Source organism: Trichomycterus rosablanca, chromosome 14 (assembly GCF_030014385.1).
Source record: "Trichomycterus rosablanca isolate fTriRos1 chromosome 14, fTriRos1.hap1, whole genome shotgun sequence".
NCBI classification, from domain to species: domain Eukaryota; kingdom Metazoa; phylum Chordata; class Actinopteri; order Siluriformes; family Trichomycteridae; genus Trichomycterus; species Trichomycterus rosablanca.
In genome coordinates, this window is record NC_086001.1 from 30,006,674 (window position 1) to 30,029,192 (window position 22,519).

At 36.9% G+C, this 22,519-nt stretch overlaps 1 protein-coding gene, 1 long non-coding RNA gene and 1 pseudogene across 5 annotated transcripts; 1 reads left to right on the forward strand and 2 right to left on the reverse strand.

Moving 5' to 3' along the window:
- LOC134326286 (zinc finger protein 850-like) overlaps nucleotides 1–22,519 on the reverse strand; it is a 226,344-nt pseudogene that overhangs the window by 39,952 nt on the left and 163,873 nt on the right.
- LOC134326378 (uncharacterized) lies at nucleotides 15,332–22,121 on the reverse strand. 3 transcript variants are annotated; one of them, XM_063008540.1, is made up of 6 exons: nucleotides 22,088–22,121; nucleotides 19,750–19,944; nucleotides 16,955–17,042; nucleotides 16,711–16,877; nucleotides 15,935–16,012; nucleotides 15,332–15,510 (listed from the first exon to the last, which is right to left on the reverse strand). In XM_063008540.1, exons 2-6 carry the CDS (start codon nucleotides 19,940–19,942, stop codon nucleotides 15,356–15,358), a joined length of 681 nt encoding a protein of 226 aa, XP_062864610.1. In that variant the 5' UTR covers nucleotides 19,943–19,944; nucleotides 22,088–22,121; the 3' UTR covers nucleotides 15,332–15,355. The 3 variants fall into 3 exon arrangements, with proteins under 3 accessions (XP_062864610.1, XP_062864611.1, XP_062864609.1); XM_063008541.1 differs by lacking the exon at nucleotides 15,935–16,012 and having other exon boundaries at nucleotides 19,750–19,987; nucleotides 22,088–22,106; XM_063008539.1 differs by lacking the exon at nucleotides 22,088–22,121 and having other exon boundaries at nucleotides 19,750–19,987.
- On the forward strand, nucleotides 15,403–20,725 carry LOC134326387 (uncharacterized). 2 transcript variants are annotated; one of them, XR_010014497.1, is made up of 5 exons: nucleotides 15,403–15,527; nucleotides 15,944–16,030; nucleotides 16,729–16,773; nucleotides 19,745–19,932; nucleotides 20,385–20,725. It is a non-coding gene; the product is annotated as an uncharacterized LOC134326387 (long non-coding RNA). The 2 variants fall into 2 exon arrangements; XR_010014498.1 differs by lacking the exon at nucleotides 16,729–16,773 and having other exon boundaries at nucleotides 15,410–15,527.

Consider the following 22,519-nt stretch of genomic DNA (forward strand, 5'->3'; position numbering starts at 1 on the left):
AATGTTGTTATTGTATACAACCCTAAATAACGTTATAATTAGCGCAAAAAGACGATAAATATCCATGAGTGGGGCTTGTAATGAGCTTTTAATGTAACTATGGTGATATTACATCATCACGTCCTCAGGTCATCACTTGACGTTGGTAAGATGGTGGACGTAGTACGTAGGGTTGTTTGTGTGCATACTGCACACTTCTGTACTGAAAGCGCCGCGCACTTCTTTACCGGCTGAGCGGTGCGTACTTCCTCCAATCTAGTACAGACTCTGTAAGTATGAGATTTCAGACGCAGCTTAACATCACCTCAGTGGGGGAGGGGTAATCAGTTCACTACAAACAACTCAACTTGTTGATAGCAGTTTACTTTAAAATCAGATCAATCAGTTCAAAACTACAACAGTCAACAGTTTGTAAAAAGTGTATACATGGGGTCCACCCTTCAGACAGCCATCTGTAATTTCAAAGTTTCGAGATTAAAAATTGTAATCAAACGATTTTTATTGGGCTGTTTGTGCCACAATGTGTCTCTGTGGTAATTTGCATTTCTTAAAAGTGCAGGAAGCAGAACGCTACTTATGTCACACAAGTGAACATAAGCACAACCGAAATCGATCATTTCTGATATCTTCCCTACACACTTGCTCCCTATGCCCTAGCATAGTACACTTAACATTCTTAAAGGGCCAGACAATATATTTGTAATGCACATTACATGACAGGTCAGACATTAGAAAACATCATTCTTTTTCTTACAATAACCTTTATTTTTTTAAAGAAAAAGTACAGTAGTTCTTATGTGAATTACAAGGGCAGGAAAAACTACGGCAGACACAAGTCAGAACAGGGGGCGCGGCGTAACATTTTTATTATTTTATCAGTTGAACTGATTAAAAAAGTTGATTTCGTAAAATTAAAATACGAGCCGTTTTTCAATTTCTGCTTGTTTGTTATTTGATTTTTGAACTTGAAATAAAATACGAATAACGCCCCGTGTTCCTGTTTTTTTAACTTTGGGATTTGAAGTGAAAAACGAATGACCGAAAGTATACGGACCTTAAATAGATCACGATGGACTGTATAAACGCTTTAACATAGTTAACGATGTGGGTTGACAGGATGTTATACGTGTTGCACAGGGGCGTAACTACAGTGGGGGCGGGGGTGTAGGTGGCAGGCGCACCAGGGCGCTGAGCACTGAGTATGAACTAGTCCCTAATAGGTGAGCTACATCACTGGTGTGGAAGTTTTTCGGATACAGAAGGTCAGACTCCAAACAAACGACTGTAAATACAATCACGACAAACAGTGGCAACATCACATTTACTTCAGCACCTAAAGCAAAAGCATCCGCGTGAGTACAAGGAGTGTCGGTCACTGCTAATTTTTAAGTCATCAACCGTTATAGAGTATAAATCGAATTTTATTGAACAAACCTCCCATTGATAACAGTATATTCTTCAAAAAAAAAAAAAAATCACTGTTCCAAATTATTTTGCACAACAGAGTTTCAAAACATTTCATAGGTTGTAAAGAACTGAAAATGGTCATTTGTTGAATTGGCAGCATTCACTGAAATCAAAAGATATTTCAATCAAAAACATCCTAACAGGCCAAGTTACATGTTAACATAGAACCCCTTCTTTCATATCACCTTCACAATTCTTGCATCCATTGAACTTGTGAGTTTTTGGAGAGTTTCTGCTTGAGTTTCTTTGCAGGATGTCAGAATAGCCTCGAAGAGCTGCTGTTTTTATGTGAACTGCCTCCCACCATAATAGATCTTTTGCTTGAGGATACTCCAAAGGTTCTCAATAGGGTTAAGGTCAGGGAGGATGGTGGCCACACCACGAGTTTCTTTCATTTTATGCCCATAGCAGCCAATGACACAGAGGTAATCTTTGCAGCATGAGATTTGTCATGCATGAAGATGATTTTGCTGCCGAAGGGCGGGTTCTTCTTTTTGTACCAGTGGTCAGTCAGAAACTCTATATACTTTGCCAAGGTCATTTTCACACCTTCAGGAACCCTGAAGGCCCTTCACCTCCTTGCTGACATCGCAGCCTTGTTGGGACATGGTGACCATCCACTATTCCATCCATCTGGACCATCCAGGGTTGCACGGTACTCATCATGTATGTCTGGGCCCACTGCAACCGTTTCTGCTTGTGAGCACTGGTAAGGGGTGGCCGAATAGTAGGTTTATGCACAACTGCAAGCCTCTGGAGGATCCTACACCTTGAGGTTCGCTGGACTCCAGAGGCACCAGCAGCTTCAAATACCTGTTAGCTGGTTTGTAATGGCATTTTAGCAGCTGCTCTCTTAATCCGATGAATTTGTCTGGCAGAAACCTTCCTCATTCTGCCTTTATCTGCACGAACCCGTCTGTGCTCTGAATCAGCCACTAATCTCTTCACAGTATGAAGATCAGGCTTAAGTTTTCGTGAAATATCAAATGTTTTCATACCTTGTCCAAGGCATTGCACTATCTGACGCTTTTCGGCAGCAGAGAGATCCTTTTTCTTTCCCATATTGCTTGAAACCTGTGGCCTGCTTAATAATGTGGAACAGCCTTCTTAAGTCGTTTTCCTTTAAATGGCAAACTAATTATCACAGGTGTCTAAGATTGATTTCAGTGATCCAAAGAGAAATGAGACACAATACCATCCATGAGCTGAATTGAGAAACAAAAAATGTAATCTTTATGACACTTAAATCCAATTTGCATAATAATTAGGAATGCGGTGTACTTTAAGTTTACATTATATCGTACATTTATATGGGAATATGAGTTTTTAACCATATCGCTCAGCCCTACTGGAAGTGATGCTTAATTTAATGGACATTTAGTAACATTTGTACCTTAAATTTCCTGAGTGTCTGCAAAACAAGTGTGTTCTTACAGTGTATCACAAAAGTGAGTACACCCCTCACATTTTTGCAAATATTTGATTATATCTTTTCATGGGACAACACTATAGAAATAAAACTTGGATATAACTTAGAGTAGTCAGTGTACAACTTGTATAGCAGTGTAGATTTACTGTCTTCTGAAAATAACTCAACACACAGCCATTAATGTCTAAATGGCTGGCAACATAAGTGAGTACACCCCACAGTGAACATGTCCAAATTGTGCCCAAATGTGTCGTTGTCCCTCTCTGGTGTCATGTGTCAAGGTCCCAGGTGTAAATGGGGAGCAGGGATGTTAAATTTGGTGTTTGGGTACAATTCTCTCATACTGGCCACTGGATATTCAACATGGCACCTCATGGCAAAGAACTCTCTGAGGATGTGAGAAATAGAATTGTTGCTCTCCACAAAGATGGCCTGGGCTATAAGAAGATTGCTAACACCCTGAAACTGAGCTTCAGCATGGTGGCCAAGGTCATACAGCGGTTTTCCAGGACAGGTTCCACTCGGAACAGGCTTCGCCAGGGTCGACCAAAGAAGTTGAGTCCACGTGTTCGGCGTCGTATCCAGAGGTTGGCTTTAAAAAATAGACACATGAGTGCTGCCAGCATTGCTGCAGAGGTTGAAGACGTGGGAGGTCAGCCTGTCAGTGCTCAGACCATACGCCGCACACTGCATCAACTCGGTCTGCATGGTCGTCATCCCAGAAGGAAGCTGACGCACAAGAAAGCCAGCAAACAGTTTGCTGAAGACAAGCAGTCCAAGAACATGGATTACTGGAATGCCCTGTGGTCTGACGAGACCAAGATAAACTTGTTTGGCTCAGATGGTGTCCAGCATGTGTGGCGGCGCCCTGGTGAGAAGTACCAAGACAACTGTATCTTGCCTACAGTCAAGCATGGTGGTGGTAGCATCATGGTCTTGGGCTGCATGAGTGTTGCTGGCACTGGGGAGCTGCAGTTCATTGAGGGAAACATGAATTCCAACATGTACTGTGACATTCTGAAACAGAGCATGATCCCCTCCCTTCGAAAACTGGGCCTCATGGCAGTTTTCCAACAGGATAACGACCCCAAACACAACCTCCAAGATGACAACTGCCTTGCTGAGGAAGCTGAAGGTAAAGGTGATGGACTAAACCCAATTGAGCACCTGTGGCGCATCCTCAAGTGGAAGGTGGAGGAGTTCAAGGTGTCTAACATCCACCAGCTCCGTGATGTCATCATGGAGGAGTGGAAGAGGATTCCAGTAGCAACCTGTGCAGCTCTGGTGAATTCCATGCCCAGGAGGGTTAAGGCAGTGCTGGATAATAATGGTGGTCACACAAAATATTGACACTTTGGGCACAATTTGGACATGTTCACTGTGGGGTGTACTCACTTATGTTGCCAGCCATTTAGACATTAATGGCTGTGTGTTGAGTTATTTTCAGAAGACAGTAAATCTACACTGCTATACAAGTTGTACACTGACTACTCTAAGTTATATCCAAGTTTTATTTCTATAGTGTTGTCCCATGAAAAGATATAATAAAATATTTGCAGAAATGTGAGGGGTGTACTCACTTTTGTGATACACTGTATGTATCCCGAGTGAATATCGTTATCGCAAAGATATCGTGATATTTTTTAAAGGCCATATCGCCCACCCCTAGTGTTGTGTGCATACTGCACACTTCTGTACTGCATGCGCTGCGTACTTCCTCCAATCTAGTACAGACTCTGTTAGTATGCGATTCTGGATGCAGCTAATGTTTCTCTCCAGTGTGAATGTGCTGGTGTGTTTTGAGAGCACTCTGTTGATTAAAGCTCTTTCCACAATGTGAGCACTGATATGGTTTCTCTCCAGTGTGAATGCGCTGGTGTGTTTTGAGAGCACTTTGTTGATTAAAGCTCTTTCCACAATGTGAGCACTGATACGGTTTCTCTCCAGTGTGAATGCTCTGGTGTGTTTTGAAAGCACTCTGTTGATTAAAACTCTTCCCACAATGTGAGCACTGATACGGTTTCTCTCCTGTGTGAATGCGCTGGTGGATTTTGAAATGACTCTGTTGATTAAAACTCTTCCCACACTGTGAGCACTGATACGGTTTCTCTCCAGTGTGAATGCGCTGGTGGATTTTGAGATGACTCAGTTGAATAAAACTCTTCCCACACTGTGAGCACTGATACGGTTTCTCTCCAGTGTGAATGCGCTGGTGTATTTTAACCTCACTCTTTGTATTAAAACTCTTTCCACACTGTGAGCACTGATATGGTTTCTCTCCGGTGTGAATGCGCTGGTGGGTTATGAGATCATTCTTTGTATTAAAACCCCTACCACATTGTGAGCACTGATACGGTTTCTCTCCAGTGTGAATGCGCTGGTGGATTTTGATATGACTCTGTTGATTAAAACTTTTTCCGCACTGTGAGCACTGATACGGTTTCTCTCCAGTGTGAATGTGCTGGTGTTTTTTCAGATCACTCTTTGTATTAAAACCCTTCCCACACTGTGAGCACTGATACGGTTTCTCTCCACTGTGAATGCGCTGGTGTGTTTTGAGATGACCCTGTTGATTAAAACTCTTTCCACACTGTGAGCACTGATACGGTTTCTGTCCACTGTGAATGCGCTGGTGTATTTTGAGCTCACACTTTGTATTAAAACTCTTTCCACACTGTGAGCACTGATACGGTTTCTCTCCAGTGTGAATGCGCTGATGTATTTTGAGCTTACTCTGTGCATTAAAACGCTTCCCACACTGTGAGCAGAAATACGGTTTTTCTCCAGTGTGAATGCGCTGGTGTTTTTTTAGATCACTCTGTGTAATAAAACTCTTTCCACACTGTGAGCACTGATACGGTTTCTCTCCAGTGTGGATGCGCTGGTGTATTTTGAGAAAACTCAGGAACCTGAAGCTCTTCCCACACTGTGAGCAGACGTTTCCTTCTTCCTGTGTGGGACTGAGAGAGGTGTTAATGCTGACAGTACCAGAGGACGTTTGCTGATTACTGGAGCTTCTGGTGGGCGTCAGATCCTCATGTTCAGTCTTAATCTTCACCAGAGTCTCATATTTATCATGGTTGCAGCTCTTGATGTGATTGTGGAGCTGATTTTGGGTTGTAGAGGAACGTGGACATGAGGAGCAGCAGAAATCCTTGTTCAGTTCTGAAGCAGAAAATAATCAAATACATTTATAACATTATAAATAATCAAATACATTTATAACATTATAAATAATAAATACATTTATAACATTATAAATAATCAAATACATTTATAACATGATAAATAATCAAATACATTTATAACATTATAAATAATCAAATACATTTATAACATTATAAATAATCAAATACATTTATAACATTATAAATAATCAAATACATTTATAACATTATAAATAATCAAATACATTTATAACATTATAAATAATTAAATACATTTATAACATTATAAATAATCAAACACATTTATAACACTATAAATAATCAAATACATTTATAACATTATAAATAATCAAATACATTTATAACATTATAAATAATCAAATACATTTATAACATTATAAATAATAAATACATTTATAACATTATAAATAATAAATACATTTATAACATTATAAATAATTAAATACATTTATAACATTATAAATAATCAAATACATTTATAACATTATAAATAATCAAATACATTTATAACATTATAAATAATAAATACATTTATAACATTATAAATAATAAATACATTTATAACATTATAAATAATTAAATACATTTATAACATTATAAATAATCAAATACATTTATAACATTTTAATAATCAAATACATTTGTAACATTATAAATAATCAAATACATTTATAACATTATAAATAATTAAATACATTTATAACATTATAAATAATCAAATACATTTATAAGATTTTAATAATCAAATACATTTGTAACATTATAAATAATCAAATACATTTATAACATTATAAATAATAAATACATTTATAACAATATAAATAATCAAATACATTTATAACATTATAAATAATAAAACACATTTATAACATTATAAATAATAAATACATTTATAACAATATAAATAATCAAATACATTTATAACATTATAAATAATCAAATACATTTATAACATTATAAATAATCAAATACATTTATAACATTATAAATAATCAAATACATTTATAACATTATAAATAATCAAATACATTTATAACATTATAAATAATCAAATACATTTATAACATTATAAATAATAAATACATTTATAACATTATAAATAATAAATACATTTATAACATTATAAATAATCAAATACATTTATAACATTATAAATAATCAAATACATTTATAACATTATAAATAATCAAATACATTTATAACATTATAAATAATCATATACATTTATAACATTATAAATAATCAAATACACTTATAACATTATAAATAATCAAATACATTTATAACATTATAATTAAATACATGTATAACATTATAAATAATAAATACTGTTAGTAATTGTTAAACTGAGATCTGATATTAAAGTCCTGTAACGTGATTCATCCTGCATTCATCATTTCCTGCTCACACTGATCTGCATGAGCACAATACAAGCTTTCACTGTATGATGCTTCATCCCAGGTTCCTCTGATTCTATTCAATCCAAATCTTATTTTACTCAAGATAAAAAATATCTTACTGAGTTCATCTTTATCTTCAGGTTCTTCCTTCTTCACAGGCTTCATCTGGAAACCTCCACACTGTTGGTCCTCTGGGGTGAGGTGTTCCTCAGAGGTGACGTGTTCCACAGGGATTAAAGATCCTTCATCTGAAATTCATCAATATGTGAAGAAGAAACTCAACAACTGGAGGAAACTGAAGGTTGTGGGTTTAGTTACCACAAATAAATACTACTTAGATTTAATCCAGACTGGAAGTATCAGCACTTCTACACAGGACAGTACGGTACAGTACAGGTTCTAATCCCACTATCCACATTCTCTTATTATTTCTACTATACTAACCACACTGTACTGTACTAACATGGCAAATTGCTCCACATTTACTTACAGAAGTAACTTCCATCTTCTTCCTCCTCCTTTTTTATTAGTTTCTCTTGGAATCCTTCATTTTGTAGATCTATGGGGGTGACGTCTCCCTCTTCTGCTGACTGCATTATTAAAAGATCTGACAGACAGACGGACAGATAGACAAATGTACTTTATTCCCTATTAAAGAGAAATCCAGGGAAACTCTTTCAGACTTGTTTTAACTGTTTATTTTTAATGCTGTGAGGCTGTAAACATAGTGAAAATGTTGAAACTATTGTGGGACTGAGCAGCATCAGACAGAAAAGACTTCTAATAGAACTTTTTGGGTTGGTTTCACAGACAGGGATTAAGCCTAGTCCTAGACTACACAGCATTTTGAATGGAGATTCTCTATTTAAAGCTAAATGTAGTCCTGGACTATAAGCCTTAATCCCTGTCTGGGAAACAACCCTTTGAGTTTGGTGGAAGTGGTTTTGTGGTCCAAAGTGAAATGATTAAGTCTGATGTTCTTTACATCTAGTTTCTCATCCACTCCCAATAACAGTGCTGTACTAATACTTTTAACTTTTACTATAAACCTGTAAAACAACCTGTAAACAAAGCTACAAGAACTCGCTGTTTCTATCAAACATTAAACACTGTAAACAAAGCTAAAAATGTGACGCGTTTATATCAAAATGTTAGATTTAATCATGAATAAACTCTGAATCCGTTACAATCCACTGATTCATCGGTTCAATGAATCGGTTCATCAGTACTGAATCATGTGTGATGCTAACAGTTAGCAGAGCAGCTAATAGTTTGTGTGTTTAAATAAAACTGGAGTTAAAGCTTCTCAAATCCTCACAGTGATGTTTTATTATAAACTCTAGTTTTATTATTAATTAGAATGTGGTTATAATGAAATATAAGGGTTATAATTAACTACATATTTTACTTACAGATGAGGCTCTACAGTACAAACACAGCAGCTTCTTGTTCTTCTTATGATGTTTAATGGCGGTTGGCAGAACAACTTAAGACGCACCAGCGTCACCAACTGGACTGGAGTTGAACAGCAGCTTAGCAGTAAAACATCTCCATTAGCCCTGTATCTCTCAGCTACAGTGTTGGGGGAACGAACCGATTCTATTGAACGATTCTTTGAAATGAACTAAAAGAACCGAGTCGCTCCTCTAGTATAAGGACAAATAATTAAGGAATAAACTTGTTTAATGATGTTAAATCTGATTGGTTCATGGCGTGTATTTTTTAAAGCAGAAACAAACACAGGCACATCTCTGCACAAGAGAGGATTTTTCTGAAACTAAATAAATAAAGTAAATAAATGGAATTTGTTTGTAGATGTGATTCCAGTATACAGTATTTGTTTGGGTTTAGAATGTAACGTGAAAGTAAAGTAATGAGGAACGAGATTACATTTTCCAGGATGTAATGAGTAAAGTAATCCCATTACAATTTTAGTTAAGTAATAAGTAATGAGTAATGGATTACTTTTTTTGAGTAACTACCCCAACACTGCTCAGGTAGCTTTAGAGAGGACTACAGTCAGTCCTAGACGTTCTTCCAAGCAGTTTCTATAATGTCATGTTTTGTTTTCCAACTCACACATTCACACCAGTAGAAGCTTAAAAATAACCCAAAAAGTCACAAATCTGTGCTTAAGCAACAAGCTGTAATTTATTTCTAGCACCACTAGATGGAGACGATGCATTTGGTACAAAAACATCACAACAAATCATCTGGATTCAACCTTTTCTTCACTAGGATTTATATGAACTGGGTTTTAGGCACTAGAACAGGGGTGCACAACTTCTTTTTACCAAGGGCCGATTTCACATAAACACCTAAACCAGAGGGCCACACATTTCATTTTTACAGACCTGTCCACATGAATTTGTAATACAGTTATGGCTGGGTGATATTGAAAAACAAATTTTCGATTATTTTCAAGTGTATTATCGAGTCTCGATTGCAATTTTGTTTTTGTTTTTGTATAATGCAATTGAAAATGTTTTATTTAAAAGACGGCAGAAATTCAAAAATAGTAACAGCACCACCTATAATTATCCTTTCAAGGAAATCAAACTTTATAACAATATAACAATAATTTGAACAAAATAGACATCTTAATTAGCTATATCCTTTATATAAAAAACATAAGAAAAGTGTAAAACCACAAACAGTTCTTTACAGGTTTTTTAAAAGGAACTCGAGCCTGTTTACTGTTTCCACCATATAAGTGAGTCTGTATCAGTATCTACACTGGGGGACATCAAGTAAACACTCAGCTCAGCTTTGATTTTGTCCTCTTGTGATTGGGGAGTGGATGGAGGGGGCACATTCCACGTCTAACCATATGGACTACAATTTCCATGAGCCCCTGGACTGTCACGTGACTATAACATGTCCCCGGTCAGCCAATCCTGATCGCGCTCACCGTCTCCGGAGTTTTGATTCAGTTCAGCTGTGTTCGGTTCCATGAATCTTATTTAAACTCTTCTGTTTGAGTCTCGTTGTGAAGTTTTGCCGATTGTGTTTGTGTCCTTATTTCTAAATCTAACCATTACCGTGTATAATCCTTGCTGTCTTCCGTTTCCTGCCTGTCTGTTTATCCTCTGGTTTTGGATTTTGTACACTGTTTTTGCCCTTTTGATATTAAACTTTCCCTGATTTATATTCCGCGAGCGTCTGGTCAGTTTCTGCTTCATGACATGTTGGTATTTTAATTAAAATATAAAGTATGTAAACAATCGCGATTGTCACATTTCTAACATCATGTGAAAACGTTCATTCGAATTAATCGTGAAAATCGCCCAGCACTAAATACAGTTATATCAAATCAGGTAGTTAGAAGAAATGTGTTGGTCAGTGGGAGATACTGCAGCATCTTTCTGACACCAGCTGATTAATGTGGTCGCAAGCACAGCAGACATGAGAAAATACCTGTATGTCCATTCAGAGTTAAATTTCCTCTGCTCGAGATCCACTTTACTTTTTTTACTCGTACTTGGTTTGGACAAACACACGGTACCGCTGAGGTAACTTGTATTTACATCATTTACTTTTCAGTCGCAATTTCATGGAATTACCCGGTGAATTTAAAGTGACAGCATCATTTATTTAAAAATGCATCAGCACTTTATTTGGCGGGCCGGATCGAGAGTTTTGCCGGGCCGGATCTGGCCCGCGGGCCGTATGTTGTGCACCCCTGCTTTAGACTGTTGTAATGGGCTGTTGTTATTGTTATAAACTGAAGCTACTGTGGCACCAGGCAGCAAAAAGTTCTTTTGAATTCCTACAGTAAAATGATCTCAAAACCACAAGATTAGTACTAGAGTAAGTGTTCTTTATGGATGTCGGGGTGGCACCTGATAACAATTTGTTTTGTTTATTTTATTGCTCTTCAAAAAGTGGTATTAACAACCGAACAGACACTTCACATGAGTTTGAGATCCGATCACATCAAATTCCTCCAGTAAAAATGTCTGAAATGTATTTCATTAATAACAGAGTCGATGATCTTCTTGAACTGAGTGGATTTTGTGCATCAGAACGCGGTAAATAATGTTTATTAAACTGTAAACAGCAGTTTTACCCTCTTTAACGCTTTGGGTACCGTAATACATGGTTTAGAGGTACAGTAACATGTTTAGTGTAGATGGTGCAGTGATAATTACCCAGACAGCACAAATACGTCGCTGCTCCCTACTTAGAATGGTTGGCGTTACATAGTATTTATGTCGTTTGCATATTGGCACTACGTAGCTTTGATGAAAAAGCGCCCTTAAAACGACGCTGATCCGGTGTATCCGCGACGTATTTTCCGGCATACCTACGTCCAGCTTCCCCTTCTACGACTTTCATCCGATGTCTCCGCGATGTCTTGTTTTAATGTTTTATTTTTATTTTGTGTTTTGTCTTTTAGCAAAACTGAGTTCAAATTATGAAAGGTTTAACAATAAACTTTTATTAGGAATTAAACATTTTTAAAAATTGCAAAATTATGTAAAACATTTGATATAAAATGTTTCTTATTTTAACATACACATATAAATATATAATAACTTACATACTACTAACTTAGCCTTAACTTTAAAAAAACAGAACATATTTACAAGTATTTATATATACATAAACTATTATATATATATAAAACATAAAATAAATGTAAAAACTATCGCTGCCTTTTTCTGAGCCTGTCACTGGAAAGGCGAAGCCACTCTTTAATTATCTTCTCAGCTTCAGCCTCATTTGGAGTGGGGAGCAGCGGGTTTCTCATTGCTGATACTGAAAAAAAAATCGGATTACAAAAAGAGTAGGTATATGTAGCTGTAACATTAGACATGAGTAATAGAATAAATAGTCTCGCTGTATTAAATGAAATTGTATTCATCCCAATGACTCAGTTTCTTTTTTTTTTCTCCAGTGAACAATTTAAGACAATGTACAATACAAAAATATGAAATATAACAACCCATTCAACTAATTAGCACATGGAGGGCACAAGGCTGTGCACTTGAAATATTTCTTACACCTGCAGCACACAGTATGTGTTTTACAGTCCTTCTTTTGAGGGCAGAACTGACATCTCTTCCTCTTACTTGCCCTAGCTGGGGAAGTGGCTGTGGTAGCTGGATGATCAGGGGCTCCTGCACTCTGAATAGCTTTCACAACTGCTGCTGAGGCTTCTGTGTGGGGGACATGCTTCCTTCTTTCAATGAGTGGAGTTACAAGTGCCTTTCCTAGCTGCTCCAGGAACACCCTCCTCTTGTTCTGCTTACGAGACATCCAGGTCGGGTTGATCTCTCTCCAAATCACAAAGGCATTGTAGCAGGAAACATCAATGATGTTGTGGACTGCCCAGGGGCCAGCGGGCAGTCATTCTTCTGCAGCTATCTGTTCCAATCACCTTATCTAGGTTGTCCACACCTCCTTTGTTGCGGTTGTAGTCTAGGATGATGATTGACTTCCTGTCCTCACGATCGCTAATGTCACCATCTGCGTGCAGTGTGCTCAGAAGAACTACATTCTTGTTTTTCTTTGGGAGGTAGGAAACTGGAGTGGTGGTGGGCGTGAAGGCAAACTTTGAGGAGAAGACCTTTCTCTCCTTTGACGCAAGCAGTGCAGGTGGGAGCTCAGGCTTGTTCTTTCGAACTGCACCAACCATGGTGATCTTCCTCTTCAGGAGCTGCAGTCCGAGTTCATAAGAGGTGAAGAAATTGTCACATGTCACATTGTGACCCCTCAGTCCCTCTGTCACATCAAGCACAACGTTTTGTTCTGCATGCCTGCCGTGTTGGTCATATGCTGCTGAGGACCATGTTATTTTGCCATTTTTTGAAAGGAAAGTCTCTCTTTTAGCTTCAGGGTTTTCTTCTTCTTCTGAAGATGATTCATCATGCTCTGGGTTGTATTCCTCCCCATCTTCTTCTTCGGATACATGCTCCACTTCCTCTTCTGAATCAGAGTTGTCTTGCTGGACATCTGAGAAAATCAGCTCTACAGCCTCTTCAACGCTATAACGCACACTCATGGCTTCAGTACAGACAGAATTCTGGGTCCTGTTATCTGCAGCACCTTTATAACCTCTGGAAATAAACAGGTGGTCTTCTGAAGTCTGCGAGAACACCACCTGATTACTTCTGCTACTGATTGATCTGAGACACAACTAAAACATTGTAACATTCTGTGGGTTGTAAATAACTCTGTGACCTTGATTTCAACTCTATTTGCCTCACGGGTCATTTTGACCCGAAGACCACCTTTGTACCTTTTTTTGTACAGCTTACATGGAAATGTGAATAAAAGCAACATTTCACTTTTTCTATTGTTGGGGCCAATCTAGGAAAAGTCATACAATTTCAAGGTAAAAAAATAGCATTTAGTGGATTTTTGGGGGGGTTTTAACACAGTGGCGGGTCATTTTGACCCGAGGACAACAGGAGGGTTAATGCCATTAGACTGCAATAGCTTGTCATCTTTTGATAGAGCTATGAATTTTTGGCATATTAAACAATTCCACATGAGAATGGTAAGGCATTCATCTAGGATTAAAGACTACAGCCTATACACCATATAAAGACTACTGTACTCTGTTAATCAATGGAAGATCACAAAAATATCCATCCAGCAATGATCCTGTGGTTAGAAAATGACTACTGATTATGGTCTAGTGGACTAGAAGGTGCACAAACAAGATATCTTAAGTCAATATACAGAACTAAAAATTGTTGACAAAAATGTTTATACTTACAGACAATTGTGTCTTTCAGGTGTGTGTTTTTGATGGCCGTTTTCTCTCCTCTGCCACACCAGTTCAACTGCACAGCTAGTTGAGGAGCAAACACTTTGCCACAAATCCGCCACACTGTTTTTTTAAGTGTTTGCCCCCCAACCAGTGACAGTTTTGACACCTGAAGTTGACAAAAATATTCGGTAAGTAATGTACATGCAATGTACAATATATATATATATATATATATATATATATATATATATATATATATATATATATATATATATATATATATATATATATATATATATATATAGTGTGTGTGTGTGTGTAAGGTACAGTAAATTACCAATTTTTGCTTGAAGATCTTGTTTTGAAGATGGACTTCAAAGTCATTCAAGGCCTGAATGCTTTCCAGTGGAAGTCCATCTTCTTCCTCTTTATCTGCTGGTGCAGGTGGCATCTTCAGGCTGCTGTTACCCAAAAAGGGGCCTCTTTGGGTAATAACAGAAGTGAGATGCTGGACCTGGAGCTGCAGTTCCCCCAGCATCTCTAAGATGGCCCTCTCTGCTGCTGGGAAGTCACATAATAATATCATGGTTATTCACACATCTTTATTAGATCAATAAATAAGACAATTAGGAATTTTATAAAATAGAATTTACTTAAACTTACGTGTGCATTGACCCGGCACTAGTCGGCCTGTAGGCAGACGGACTCTAGGTGCGTTAGCTATTAACACCAAGGACAGTATATTGGTCTACTCATAAGTATTTAAGTATAACAATAATAAGTGAGGTTAACCACAAATATAAAGTCACTGTAATTTGTGCAGTGCTGTTATCTTACCTGGTCCTGCTGACTGAGACTGACTGAGAATGTCACAGTGGCTTTCCAAACCAACACTTTGATTGTCTTCTGTCACTTAAGGAGAAAGGTAAGCACTTGGTAAGATTTAAGTTTGTCTTCTTAAACATGCTGAAGATCTATAGTGAAATTTTCTATTAAATTATTAAGAAACATTGTAGTTAATTGTAATGTTAATGACTGTAGAGAAACCTTACTTTGTTCTGTGATGGTGGACTGTCCATCTTGACTGAGCAATTGGATTTGTAGCAAATAATTATGCATGGGTGATTAAACTTTTTATGAATTTGTAAGGTTATGTATATTTCTCTATTTGTTTTGATAAATACTTATCAAGCAGGGGGTTTCTATGAATAGCATATATGACAAATGTGATTTTACTCTGCTGTGTTGGTTCAGTGAACCAAGCATCCTGAATTCTTCCCTGATAGGACTGGGCCTTTGACATCACTGAAAAAAAGAAATAGGTATGTACTATATTCATAATTTAAATTTGTTATTCTAAGTTTGTTTTATTGTGGACTGAAATTAAAACTGCACTTCAGAACTTTTATTAGTTGGACAGGATAAAAGGAAAAAATACTGTAAGCTCTCTTAAATCTAGTCATTTCCACAGCATGAAACATTTTTGTTCCATTGCTTAATTGAATTTATTTAAATATGTTAAACTTGTTTTATTAATTAGTAGGAGAATATCTCAGTTTCAACATTTGATATGTTTTCTTGGTACTATTTTCAATTAAAAATACAATGTAAATAATTTGCACATCATTGTATTCTGTTATTATTTATATGTTGCCCAGCATCCCAACTTTTTTGGAAAGTGTTGTAATGTTTTTATATATTTAATTTCTTCATTTTCAATGAACTTTACCTTGTCTAGATTCTGGGAAGGAGGTTTCATCCGAGTATCCCTGAACATTTGTCTGGAAGCACTCATCCTGTGACATCACTAAAAAATCATAATTTGGTAAGTACACTGTCCATTTTAAAAACCTGCTTTTTTCAATATGCGTTTATGCGTGATGTTTGAAATACTACGCTTCTATAAATATGATGGAACTGAAAAAAAATGATTTTATTTTTCTCTGGGCATTGGTTATATTATTATAGACTAGCTTTGCACTGCTTAGTCCTCAAACAGTTTAACAAACACATTCTTAACAGTATCTAACTAATTATAGTGAATATTAACAATCTTCAGTATGAGATTTCTAATAAACGCCCAGTAATACTTGTGAAAATGTGAAATATCATAAGCTTTAAAGCCAGTGTTGTGTTTTAAAGATTTGCCAGGCTTTTCCCAGTCTTTCAAACTATATTTTATTCAGGCAATGGAATGAAAAGATTTAAGTCTTCTGAGCTATTGTGTTTCCTAAAATTTAAGGGGCCCTATAAGGTGGTATAAGTATATAAACAAGATTCAAAATGTATTTTTATTATTATTTTATCAAAATAAGGCTGAGGGTTTTTTTTTTTTTTTTTTTTTTTTTTGGTGATGTCACAAAAATGCCAGGCGCATGTATGTATCTGTTCAGCCTTCAGCCATTTAGACCCATCTAGTCCAGCTCAAGTTGCAAAGAGTGTTACATCTTGGACTGCTTTTCTTTTTTTTTTTTTTTTTTGGGAAGACAAATACACTAAACTTACTACTTCTGTTTGTTCCAGGATTTCGATGGTCAGCAGGTGGTGGTGGTGGTATTGGTGGTGGTGGTAGGGAATGCACTGTTTTCTTTTTCATTTTGAGATTCTGTTTTTGAGGGCTGGGATGCCATTTTGCTTGAGACTTTTCAATAAATTCAAATGGCTTTTTAGGTCTAAAAAGTAAAAGAAAAATCAAATAGAAATCTTCATGAAGTACTACACAATGTTGTGTGACATGTTATAAAATTACTTTCGTTTTCGTGGGAAATCATTGTCTGAATTTAAATCCGAGGTCTCGCAGGATATTCTCCATTTCTGGACGACCTTGTCCAAACAATCTGTAATATATTTTGCATGCAGACAATTAAATGCATAATATACAGTCATGGGAAAAAGTAAGTACACCCTCTTTGAATTTTATGTTTTTATGTATCAGGACATAATATAAATCATCTGTTCTTCATCAGGTCTTACCATTATATAAATACAACCTCAGATAGACAATAACACATAACAAATTACACCATCTCATTATTTATATAAAAAACTAGATCAAAATACAAAAAGCAGTGTGTGAAAAAATAAGTACACCCTTACTGTTTCTAAAGGAATTAAGAGGGTATTTATCAGTCAGGTTCTGCTAATCAAATGATCTTGATTAACTGATGATTAGTAAGTGTGATCACGTCTATAAAATCAGAAGTTTTGGCACTTATTGTGGTCTGGACCATTCAGGTGTGTGTAAACACAATACCAAGTAGGAAAGACATCAACAATGATCTTAGACAAAGAATTGTTCCTGCTGATTATTCTGGGAAGGGTTATAAAGCCATTTCCAAATCTGAAGTTCATCGTTCTACAGTAAGAAAGATCATTTACAAGTGGAAAACATTCAAGGCAGCTTCCCAGTAGTAGACGTCCCTGCAAGTTCACCACGAGATCAGACTGTGCAATGCTCTGAGAAATTGCAAAACATCCAAGAGCTTCATCTAAGACTCTACAGGCTTCGGTTAGCATGTTAAATGTTCAATTTAATGACTGTTCAACTAAAACAAAAAGACTGAACAAGTTTGGCCTGCTGGAAGGGTTTCTGAAAGAAAATGTTCTCTCTTTAAAATGAACATGACAAAACAGATTAAGTTTGCAAAGTTGCATCTGAAATAAACCACAAGATTTCTGGAACAATGTCCTGTGGACAGACGAAACCAAAATTGAGATATTTGGCCAAAATTCACAACGGCACATCTGACAAAAAACAAACACAGCATATCAGCACAAACACCCCATACAAACTGTCAATCATGGTGGTGAAGGGGTGACGATTAGGGGTTTGTGTTACAGTCACAGGATCTGGACAGATTACAGCCGTTGAGTCGACCATGAACTCCTCTTGAAACCAAAGTATTCTAGAGTTAAATTTGAGATCATTTACAAATGAATGGACACAAACCTCAATGAACTGAAGTAATGTTGTAAAGAAGAGTGGAGTAAAAATCCTCCAGAACGATGTTAGAGACTGATAAAGTCATACAGAAAACCATTACTACAACTTATTACTAATAAATGAGATTCTACATGCTATTCATTCATGGGGTGTACTTATTTTTTCACATACTACTTTTTCTATTTTGGTCTAGTGTTTTTATACAAATGAATGAATGAGTGTAATTTATTATGCATTATTGTTTATCTGAGACTGTATTTATATAATTTTAAGACCTGATAAGAAATAGATGGTTTTTATTATGTCTGAATACACAAAACCATAGAATTCAAAGAGGGTGTACTTACTTTTTCACATGACTGTACATACAGTACAGACCAAAAGTTTGGACACACCTTCTCATTCAAAGATTGTTCTTTTTTTTCATGACTATGAAAATGGTAGATTCACACTGAAGGCATCAAAACTATGAATTAACACATGTGGAATTATATACTTAACAAAAAAGTGTGAAACAACTGAAAATATGTTTTATATTATAGTAGCCACCTTTTGCTTTGATTACTGCTTTGCAGTAGAGTACATCCGTCCACCTTTTCTGCGCCGCACAAAGACACGGTGGTTGGAACCAAAGATCTCAAATTTGGACTGATCAGACCAAAGCACAGATTTTCACTGGTCTAATGTCCATTCCTTGTGTTCTTTAGCCAAAACAAGTCTCTTCTGCTTGTTGCCTGTCCTTAGCAGAGGTTTCCTAACAGCTATTTTACCATGAAGGCCTGATGCACACAGTCTCCTCTTAACCGTTGTTCTAGAGATGTGTCTGCTGCTACAACTCTGTGTGGCATTTACCTGGTCTCTAATCTGAGCTGCTGTTAACCTGCGATTTCTGAGGCTGGTGACTCGTATGAGCTTATCCTCCGCAGCAGAGGTGACTCTTGGTCTTCCTTTCCTGGGGCGGTCCTCATGTAAGCCAGTTTCTTTGTAGCGCTTGATGTTTTTTGCGACTGCACTTGGGGACACTTTCAAAATTTTCCCAATTTTTCGGACTTACTGATCTTCAGTTCTTAAAGTAATGATGGCCACTCATTTTTCTTTACTTAGCTGCTTTTTTTCTTGCCATAATACAAATTCTAACAGTCTATTCAGTAGGACTATCAGCTGTGTATCCACCTGACTTCTGCACAACACAACTGATGGTCCCAACCCCATTTATAAGGCAAGAAATCCCACTTATTAAACCTGACAGGGGACACCTGAGAAGTGAAAACCATTTCAGGTGACTACCTCTTAAAGCTCATCAAGAGAATGCCAAGAGTGTGCGAAGCAGTAATCAAAGCAACAGGTGGCTACTTTGAAGAACCGAGAATATAAAACATATTTTCAGTTGTTTCACACTTTTTTGTTAAGTATATAATTCCACATGTGTTAATTCATAGTTTTGATGCCTTCAGTGTGAATCTACAATTTTCATAGTCATGAAAATAAGTCATGAACTCTTTGAATGAGAAGGGTGTGTCCAAACTTTTGGTCTGTACTGTATAATGTACATAATATAGATAATGTTTATCTAATCAATATTCTTATACATTTTAGATTACCTGAGCTGTAAAGGATACGAGCTTGGTGCTGTGTCCATCCTCTGCTCACATTTGGGACCTCACTGCCTCGGATACTTTTTAGAAGTTTGGCTTTGTCTGTGTATGGAGGCCACCATGATATGCCCTCATGGTACCACTCTGCTGCCACCGGGCTTGTTGTTCCCTCATCCACAAATTCAACCAGTAGGTACATTCCTATCATACAGGGATCTATCATGCTACTCATATGTCATGAAAACTATAAAAAAAAATAAACTTGATTATGAAGAAGAAAATTTAAAAAAAACTCAGTGGGGATGAAAAGGGAGGTTCTGGTAGCAAATTTCTCATGAACTGGTATGCAGAAGGGGAAAAGATACAGATTTCATCTTATATGGCAAAACAAATGCCTTCTGTTGAACTTCTGAAAATTTGCAATATTCAGTGGCCCCTGAGACCTTGTCTATTAAGTAGATGCCAAGTGTGGCTGAGGAAAGAGGGTATTCGAAGAATGATTCCTGTTCGAGAAAACAGCAGTATGCAATGTAGACCTCATTTCCATGGGAGAAAATATTTTTCACTCTGGCAACTTTGTTGTTGATGTAAATAAAGCTGTTGGCTTCATCTAATCTCAATGAGAAACTCTGTGTCCTCAGTTCGCGATACTGACTGGCTGTTTGGATGGACCTGGGAAGTGGACCACATGCATGAACTTTGTATAATCCCATTCTTTTCCTATTTCGATTCAGTTTTTTGGGCCTCTCTGACAGTCTTCTAATGACCTGACTGAGTGGGAAGCCAGGTTTTCTAATTAGCTTTTTAATCTGGTGAAGGAAAGATTCAAATTTAAATGCACTGAAATTATCGAGTGCACCATGTATTTTTACATCTTGTGCCAAGTGAACAAGGTTGTGTACATTGTAAGACATGAACTTTTCCCCATAGAGCTCTTGAAAGTGTTTCACAAATAAAACCAAAATGTCATTAGCATACTCAAGATGGTCTCGGAGTAGCTGTTTGCTAGTTTTGGTATGCTGTTGTAATGAGTGTGCTATTTAAAAGAACAGGCCCACTGTACAACAAAAACTGCCGGAACTCAGTAGCTTTCCACCTGTCTAACTCTCTTACAGACCTTGGTTGTCGCGAGAATTCCAAGGGAACATTTTTACGGATTTGCTGAAGTCTGCTTGAAAGGTTGTCAACAGTAGAGGCAGGCAGTCTGCAGGACAAAGGACCCCGTAGCCACAACAAAAGGAGCCTGCGCATAACACCAAGGCACACAAGGTGCATATAGTCTAATGGAAAGCCTGTTACCATTTTCAGTGATGTTCTTTGCAGTGGTGTGGGACCATGATGATGTTCTTCATCTATTTGAGCCCTGAATGACTCATCTGTTCTCAGTAAAGCATCAATTTCAGGAAAAACAACTCGATTCTCAATATACTTCCCCTCTTGGGTACATTTCCCACAGCCACTATAGCCAGAGTGACCGTTTATGTTTTTCACAAAGGCACATGCCGGAGCATCACAAACTACTGTGCACAGCCTTAAGTACAGGAAATCTCCTTTGTAATTAAATCCTTTTTCCAGATTAGAAATGTCTGACACAAAATCTTCTAGGAAGGCACCCAGGGATCCTGGTTTTTGGTTGCCACAAAACAAACCTATTATGACTGGGTCATGTTTTGGAAGATTTTCAATAATTCCTAGAATTGGCCAAAACTGTGTGGTGGAACTCTTGAATAAAGGTAAACCATCAATATTGACCTGGAGGTTCAGAAGGTGTGTTTCTTTTATGACATGCTTGTGTTCTTCTAAGAGATGTGTAATAGCTTCAAGCACACCAAAATGGTAATACTGTCCCCCAGCAATATCTTTGCAGGTCATTTTTGTAGAACGAACAGTTCCAAGCAATGTTCTTGCATCATGAGAGAGTTTTGGGTGGTAATCTGCCAGGATCTTTAGGAGACTGTTTAAAGCAGAATGTGTAACATTTTGCTCAACAGCCCATGATGCCAGTCTACTATGCAGAGAGGCTTGGACTTCTGAATCTGAGTCTGTGTCTGATTCTGTTTCTGTGAGTTCAAAGGCATCAAAAAATTCCTCGTTGTCCTCATTGGACAAACAGTCTTCAATTTCCTCAGTATTTTGTTCCTGCCTTTGATATGGACTCCCACAGCCCAGTTCATTTACATAGACAGAAATTAATTGTTCATTAACTCTGGCTTTGGATTTTCTTCTTATTGTCCAATATGAGGGTGTTGTGAAAGCCATACTGAGAATTTAAAAAGACCAAACATGAAACATAAAATAAATGTTTTAAACAGTCTTCTGTTCCATCTTGACAATGGTTACTTACTGGATGCAGATGAAAAACTTCACAGGATAATCACAGAATTGGAAATCTGTTTTAAGAGAAATATATTAATTATAACAAAAACTATAGTATTACTTATGTCATGCTCCGTTACTGTAGAACATAATTGTAGAACTTCACTATTTAAGTTATAACTCAAGTATTTCAAGAACAGAGTCATAATATTTCAAGATTAAAATAATTATTTTAAGATTAAACTTAAAATTTTGAGAATGTGAAATCACTGTGGACTACCCAACAGCATTTTATGGTACTGTGTGAGGCACACAGAAACATTCTACTAAAAGGCTCAGGTATTAAATCCGCAAAAGAACTGGATTCTAAAATAAATTACACATCATTTACTGATGTTTAATCACAAACCTGACCGAGGAAAGTGTTAGTAATATTATCAGAAAACCCCAATGCAGCCCT